This window comes from Apiospora marii, assembly GCF_038362585.1.
Source record: "Apiospora marii strain CBS 49790 chromosome Unknown utg000002l_segment0_segment0, whole genome shotgun sequence".
Lineage (NCBI taxonomy): Eukaryota > Fungi > Ascomycota > Sordariomycetes > Amphisphaeriales > Apiosporaceae > Apiospora > Apiospora marii.
Window position 1 is genome coordinate 5455137 of NW_027117373.1, and position 7727 is coordinate 5462863.

At 60.3% G+C, this 7727-nt stretch overlaps 3 protein-coding genes across 3 annotated transcripts; 1 reads left to right on the top strand and 2 right to left on the bottom strand.

Annotated features, from left to right (window-relative positions):
• Positions 1-761: 761 nt before the first annotated feature.
• On the top strand, positions 762-1070 carry PG985_003445 (uncharacterized protein; the record flags this gene model as incomplete). Its single annotated transcript, XM_066823214.1, has 1 exon — positions 762-1070. The coding sequence occupies one exon, from the start codon at positions 762-764 to the stop codon at positions 1068-1070; it is 309 nt and encodes a 102-aa protein (XP_066690646.1).
• Positions 1071-2224: 1154 nt separating this feature from the next.
• On the bottom strand, positions 2225-2617 carry PG985_003446 (uncharacterized protein; the record flags this gene model as incomplete). The annotated part of the gene is made up of 1 exon (XM_066823215.1): positions 2225-2617. The coding sequence occupies one exon, from the start codon at positions 2615-2617 to the stop codon at positions 2225-2227; it is 393 nt and encodes a 130-aa protein (XP_066690647.1).
• A 511-nt stretch (positions 2618-3128) lies between these two features.
• Positions 3129-3482, bottom strand: PG985_003447 (uncharacterized protein; the record flags this gene model as incomplete). Its single annotated transcript, XM_066823216.1, has 1 exon — positions 3129-3482. One exon carries the CDS (start codon positions 3480-3482, stop codon positions 3129-3131), a length of 354 nt encoding a protein of 117 aa, XP_066690648.1.
• Between the last annotated feature and the right edge of the window lie 4245 nt (positions 3483-7727).

The window sequence follows — 7727 nt, forward strand, 5'->3', positions numbered from 1 at the left end:
CCGCAAGCAGAGGCGGCCCAGATCTCACGGGCATTCGAGGAGTATGTTGTCCCACTAGTGTTGCTATTGTCTCAATACGGCTAACCCTATAAAGCATCGCAGAATAAGTCAACCTACTCGAAAGCGACCGGACTCCGGAACCGAGGCAGAGCGACTGCATGTGAAGCCACAAGCTCGAGTACAGGCGTGTACAACGCTGCCTTCATACAACATTTGATCGATCACAACATCTATCCTCCATTCCACAAGTTCCGTACGAGACGAGCCCATCATTACCGGCCACCATTGCAGAATTGCGGAGGTCAGATCCATGTTGAGTGAGCGATTGGCAATTCATCTCTCCTTCTCCGAGAATGATTCCATCCGACTTCAGTACCTGCATGAAGCCGCACGCAAGGAGCAACAGTCTGAACTGCATACTCAACGATACTCAACGTGCTCCGAGGCGGGGACGATTTGAATACTGCACACATGGCTGTCAAGTCGGGGGCTGCATTCACGAACCTATATCATCTCACAGATGGCACCTTGCATGCAGCAAGACCATATCACTGTCACGGCTCTCCTCCCGAAGGCCTGAACCGAGCTGTACTGTATCGTTTTGACGGTCGGATTGTTTCATTAAAGAACCCTTGACCATACCGCCCAACTTCTTCTTGGAGACCAATGGGCCTGAGGGGAATGACGAAACGCCATGCTACAAGTGACGTACGATGGCGCCTTGGGTACCCGAGCAATGTACAGCTTACGACAGACACTTCATGGTGCCAGATTCAGTAACATACGACCGCAAGGCGTACACCACTGTGTTTGCAGTTGTAGTTGATGCCATCAAGATATATACGACCCATGCTTTGGAGCCGAGACCTTTCACAAACCGGCCTCAGTACGTGACCACCCAGGCCAAAGGGTTCCTCATGACTTCCGACGTCTATCAATGTCGCGCTGCCATTGCTGCCTACCGCATTGCGACCAAATGGGCCGAGTTGCAACGCGACGAGGCAATACAGCTGGCAAATGAGAAGTTCAGCACGCCATCGTCTGGAGTGCTACAACACACGCGCAAGTAAGAGTCAGAAAGACTTTTCCTCGAACAAGTCTCCTCGCAGGCTTCCAGGAGCCTGAAATATCGTTCATTCAATCACCCAGCCTACCGCTACGATGCAGGCTTTTGGCACGCTACCATGACCCCGAAGCAGCCCAGCTCGCCGTACTTTGGGAAGACCGCCGATGGCGCAACAGCACGTGCGCACGAGATCGCAGAGGATGTCCACACCCTACAGAGACTGTCTACATCCTCTGCGATCTCGTACTCACGTGCCGCTATGTGCTGCCTTTGATCTCATCGAGGCGCAGTCAATGGGACCTGATATGTCGTGACTGATGTCGTTCGATTGGTTGACTTAAACGGTTGCGACATTTCCGTCTCCTGCTGCTGCGGCTGATGATGCACGTCAATGGGTTTGACCATCCGAAGGCCTGTGTCCCATGCTTGCAGAGTGCGACAGCTGTCAACGTCTTGTCACCAAGGCGGTCAACACTGCCTGGCGAAGAGTTGGGCAGTGGCCACGCTGACACCAGTGCTCCGAGACCATTACTGAGACCCCGATGGGAACCATACAGTCATTGATGATTATGGTTTTTGATGCGATGCGCTTTCACGAGCCGGCACCGCCAAGGCCTTCCCAGCACAGGATGTCAATGCACATGGTATTCATGGGTCCATTCTCCTGGTGGTGAAGAAGAAGCCGAAGGCTTGCGCGAACGCCCTTGAAGACACACGCTATGGCTCTTGGACCCGTCCCGGGCCCGTCGAGGATGCGACCCATCGGTTGCTGATGGGAACCTCCCGGTTTCCTGCGCAACGGCTGCACGCGCTGCATGGCTGCCCGCTGTAAAACGGATGCCGTGACGCATCCGGAGTCATGGCTTGATGTTTTGCCATCGCATTCTCCGCTGGCATTGCCCGCGCACTTGACTCCAGTGGTGATCAGCTTGGTATGCTAGGGACAGGCCTTTCGGATTCCACCGGACGATGAGCAGAGGCAACACAGGGGGTTACCGGCCTTGTGCAAATGGCATGGGACATCTCTGAGGCCACTTGGTGAGTGCATGACCTTGGATCAGAGATGGGATAGCCTGCCGTTGCGACCCATCCGTGCCTTTGGATCTGTAGGTCGGCAACGCCAACACTTCCCACCGTCCCAAGGTCAGCTGTATAGCACTACGTCTCACTGCTGTGCCGCCAGGCCTTGATCGCGTCTTCGTTGAACTGCCCAACGAAGCTTGACGGGACGGCATTGGCAGTCAAGATGAGCAGCTCATCCCGACGCTGCTTGCGCACAGGATCCCCGACCGGCCGTCGGTTGATCGATTGGTGCTTTGTGTTCATGGAGATTCCAAGCGTGGTATGTCTGACGTACCTGCTACCAAGCTCCTCTGTCGCCAGTTGAGTCCACCTTCCGGTGAACCGAGACAGGCCATGAATAATGCCCGGTGACGTCTCCCGCCCTCCTCTCTGCTCTCTGCCTTCACTTGTACTTCCGCGCACCTTCTTCGGCGGCATGTCAACGGGAGTCTCCGAGCCCTCGTGCCCCCGGGCCCGTCTGCCAAACATCAAGAGTCACCACTGGTACGACGAACGCCAAAGGTCACGACTGAGGACTCGGTCACATCGGGCCGGTCCAGATGGTGGTCATGTGCCTCGGCTGTATCGCGCCGTCGGATCTCGAAGCTCATCTCTCTCTCTCTCTCTCTCCTTTTCCCCCTTTCCCCCTTTTCTTCTCTCTCTTTTCTTTCTCTACCTTGAACCCTGCATGCCAGTTGACCATTGCGGTTGCTGGTGTGAGTGGTGCCTACGGAGAAGCGAGGTCAGGGCTCGTCATCATCCACAAGACATTGGTCCAGACGTGGGAGCGGTTCTCGGTCCTGTCGCAGCGCCCTCAGCCTCCTTGGTGATTTGGACCTTGGCGAGGGTAGCCGCAGTCTACTGCCCGCCCTGCCGCCCGCTCTGCCGCCCGCCCTGCTGTCCGGCCAGTCACTCCACGGCCTGTTGCTCCCCTGCCCGATGACAGGTCCGCGCGCCGGGCCACGTCTCAAGCTGGCGACTTATGGTAGATGTGAGTTCGTCACTCTGAGCCAGCAGTCCGTTGATGGCGGAGCCTTCCTGTACCAGTCGTTCGTTGCTTGTGGTCGGCGTCCGGGCGCAGTCGGCGTCCGCCTGATCGGCTCAGTGCCGCACGCAGGTTGATCCAGAGAACCCGTTCCATCATGACGTCGTCTTCGAACAGAAGTACACTGTGCAGACGTGGTAGATGTGGTTGGCGTCGAGCCCCTGCGTTCACGGTCTGGTGGTATCCTGGCCGCACACTGCGCTGCACAAGGCCGTCATCCCAACGACAAAGGCCTCGTGTACCTCGGTGTCGCCGTGTCGCGTACGGCGTGGGCCGCCACCCACTGGCGCGGACGACGGCGGACCTCATGGCGACGAGCAAGTCGATGCTGCTGGCCCCCCCCGAGAGGCTAAGCCTTGGACCCCCAAGGCCCCCTCTGCGTAGGCGGCGCCGTGCACATATACGACCTAGCAGCCACCTATCTCGAGGCGCTCGACGGGGACGCGAGACAGCTTTAGGCAGTCGATCCCTTCGTGCGCCTAGTACCTCGAGAACGACCTGGGCTACACCCGACTGGGTGATGCTGAGCTCGGGGTGCCGGAGCCGGAGACAGCCTGTCGTCGTGGACGTTGGACGCCGGGCCGCGGTATCGGCACGATGCGCTCAGGCTCCCCCGTCGCTCGATAACTATCGGGGAGTGGCGTGCCGCTACAGGGTAGCCGCGGTTGGACTTGGTCGATTTCCGGACCTGGTCGAACGGGCTGGCCGGGCGCGGCTACAGGGTAGCTACCCTGGACCGGCCGGTGGACTTGGACGTGTGCGGTGCGGCGGCGCTACAGGGTAAGCTCCGGGGCAGCGGGCTGGCTGGTATGTCGCGGCTACAGGGTAGGTCCAGGGTAACTTGGTGCGATCCGGTGTGCGGTGGCGGCTACAGGGTAGCAGGCGTGGGACTTGGTGAAAGGCGGACGTGGTCGCGCGCGTGTGCAGCCACAGGGTAGCTACAGGGTAACTCGGGTGCGGTGCGGCTACAGGGTAGCTACAGGGGTAACACCGAGGGACTTGGTGAAAATCAGGACGTGTCTGCTGCCGACCGGCTACAGGGTAGCTACCCTGTAACGACCTTCGGGGGTTGGTATCGCTGCAACCACCAGCCGTAGGGGCACGCGGGGCCGCTGATCCGACCTCTCGCCGCGCGCCTGGTGGGAGAAGGGCGTCGCTTTGGCCGGGGAGAGCCCGTTTCGTTTACGCTTCCGGGATGTATGGCGGGGTGGTCGATGGGGTTACCTGTGGCGGTACCCTGTGGTGGTTACCCTGTGGCGAGGGTGCGGGATGGTGTCTTGGGCGAAGGAGGTGCGCGGGCGTGGGATGGCGGATACCGGGTCGTGGCGGTTTCCCTGGCGGCTCGCACGCACGCAGGCTCGCTCCCGCAGGTGGTCCCTTCGTCGACATACTTGCGAGTGCGCAGCTACAGGGTAGCTACCCTGTAGCGAGGTTAGAGGGCGGATATTTCTCCAGCCGGGCAACGCAGCGCTATTCGGAGACTGCCACGCAGGCCGCCGCCTCGCGCTCTACACAACAAGTACCCCGGGAGAGCCCAAAACGCCCGTTTCGCGTTTTGCAAATTTGCCAGCCAAATCCGAAAATGCCGAATCCGGATCCGGGCGTCTGGGGGCATCGGGGCGCAGCTCAACCGGCGCATCCCAAGGCGGCGAGTCGGTTGCCGTCGCGCTTGTGCCGCTGGCGAGCCTGCTCGCAAAGCCACGCGCGGTTATATACCGTGGTTACCCTGGAGCTACCCTGTAGGTTACCCTGGAGCTACCCTGGAGCTACCCTGGAGCCTACCCTGTGGTACAGGGTAGCGCGCTTCCATCGACGATTGCGGGCGCTGTAGGGCCGCAGCGGCATCGCGGACGGGATCGGGGAGGTCGCCCGATTTTTACGCGTCAAGTTAGGCTAGTCTCGACCCCGCACGGCCTCTGGATCGCCGGGAAACGCACGACTCATTTTGGGCTCATTTTTCCCATACAAAATCTTTTTTCGGAAATTACGTTTGGGACACAGAACCCCTTGAGCCGGGTTTTGGACCCGAGTTGGGTCGCAGGTGTATATGGGGGTCGGGCTGGCCGCCCGCGGGGGTGCCACCGGTGCATCTGCCTGCAAGGCGGCCGCCCAGGGGGTGCCGACCCCTGCGCGGGGCCTGGGAAGGGGCCCGGCGGCCGGTACAGGGTAGTTGAGGAAAAATCTGGCGAAACCGCCGGGTGAGCTGCCGCCCTTTTAGGGGGGTGGATTTTCCTGGAGGGGTATAAGGCAGCCGAGATTTTCGGGTTAGTGGGTGTCTGGGGCGTGTGTTCCGCGCGCTTACCCTGTAGCGTACCCGGTAGCGGCCGTTCAGCGGACACAAGCGCTGTAGATATAGGGCACCAGGCCTGTAGTTATAGGGCGGTTAGTGGTTAGGACCTGCGGGTACCCGGGCGAGCGGTACCGCCACAGGGTAGGTACAGGGTAGCAGCCGTGGGACTTGGGTGTGGTGTATGGGTATGGGTACAGGGTAGCTCGTGAGTTTGGGTGCGTTCCAGCAAGGCCGGTGGCGGGGGGCACACGGCGGGGGTGGGATAAGGGCAGAGAGCCGGAGGCACCAGGCGGGGGCTTCGTACGGGCGCTGGTTAGGGGAGGTTCGGGTTGGGGTGTCCGGGCGGGCAAGCGGGCGGTTACCCTGGAACGGGCGGGTGGCCTTTGGGGCAGGGCAGCAAAACCGGCCGAGGGCGGGCTGGGTTCCCCTGCAGCTACAGGGTAAGCTCCAGGGGTAGGCTACAGGGTAGCTACCCTGTAGCGACGACCTATTTCCGAGAACCGCGCGCCCACGGCCGGCGGAGGTGTCCATACGCACGTCTTACGGGTGCGGGGGGCCCACGGGCGCCGAAAGCACGTTTCCGCGCTCGCATACGCCCCCTCGTCGTCGCCATATGCCGAATCCAGTAGTCGGGGGGTTACCCTGTAGCTACCCTGTAGCTACCCTGTAACGATCTGCTCCCGCCGCCAAAACGCGGCGGCGACGAGGCCGACGGGCACCGTACGGATGCCGGCCGGCCCTCCTGCACCGTGGCTATCGAATGGGCCACCCGGGGAGGCAGTCGCCCTCGAAGGAATAAAAATACTTACAAAGGTGTCCTGGGACGAAATCTGAATAAGTAGGTTGAACCAAAAATGTGTGAGCATGCCCAACCAAGTCCGACGAAAAGTGCATTTTTCGAAAACCGGGGGGGTTTCGACGATTTTCTGGTATGGATCGGTAGAGCAGCACCGCGCGAGTACGCAGCACACTTCCTTTCCCTCTCGATTTAACGAGCCTTTCGCACTTTCGGCGTCCGACCCCCGCGGCTACCCTGTAGCTACCCTGTAGCGAGCGCCTTTTTCCGCCGTACGCCACGAACGGCGACGGCGATGGGCCCGAAGGGCGCTTCAGGCATCCGGGCGCGGCCTACGCGGCCGAACGCACCACACGGCGTGCCCCTGCGCCCCCTCTTACCCGAGATACGGCCCAAGGTGTCCTGGCGCACAAGCCGGCCTGGCTACCCTGTAGCGCCGCCCAGATTCGACCGGTAAAAATACACCCCGTGTGTCTGGCCGGATGTGTCTGGTGCAAAACAACCGCCCGTGCCAAAGGTGTTACCCTGGAGCTACCCTGTAGGTTACCCGGTAGCTACCCTGGAGCGCGGGCTCCGAAAAAATATGACGGCCGCAGGAAGCCCTCGGCGGCGACGAGACCGCCCGCATTCGATGCGTCCCGCCCGTGGCCACCCGCCGGGCACACTGCCGTCGCCCTGCACCTCGCCGTCGCCGGCGCATGGTCGATTTTGTCCGCGAGGGGGGGTTACCCTGTAGCTACCCTGTAGCTTACCCGGTAGCTACCCTGTGGCACAGGGTAGCGGGGACAAAATCGGCGACAGCGAGGCCCACGGGCCGTGGACGACGACGAGCTCAACACCAGCGGAGAGCCCACGAAGAGGCGCGTAGGATGGCGCCGTCGCCGTCGCGGTGCGAGGCCTGGATCTCGAGTTATCGGGGTGGGTGTCCTGGCGCGCTCCAGGGTAAGCCCACAAAAACCGCGAGGGCCGAAAACGACTAAGTACGAAAAAATTGTGCAGATCCGAAAATGGTTTGTATGGGAAATGAGTTCCGACTCATTTTTTCCCATACAAATCTTTTTTCGGAAATTATTTCCGTGACACAGAACCCTCTGAGCCGGGTTTTGGACCCGATTTGGGTCTGCAGGGTACATGAGGAAGCAGAAAATGCAAGCAAAGCAAGCAATTGCGGCGCCCAAGCCTCTGCCTTCTCTCAACTGTTCCATATTTGACTGCTCTCTATTGCGTGTTCTCCCTTATGAGCATAATAGTTAGCGACCCCCCTAGGCGGTACACAAGCAACCATATCTAGGATGGACGATGGACCTTCAGGTGACTTTTCGCGCTGAAGGCCGTCCGATCGGTTCTGTGGATAACTGGCCGTTGGCTAGACCTATTCGCTGAGCATCGGGAGACACTAAGCCGGCCGCTGCCCTGCAGCGGTTGGCCGAAGCCTCCTTCTAGGGCCCGTAAATCACACCCAAGCGTC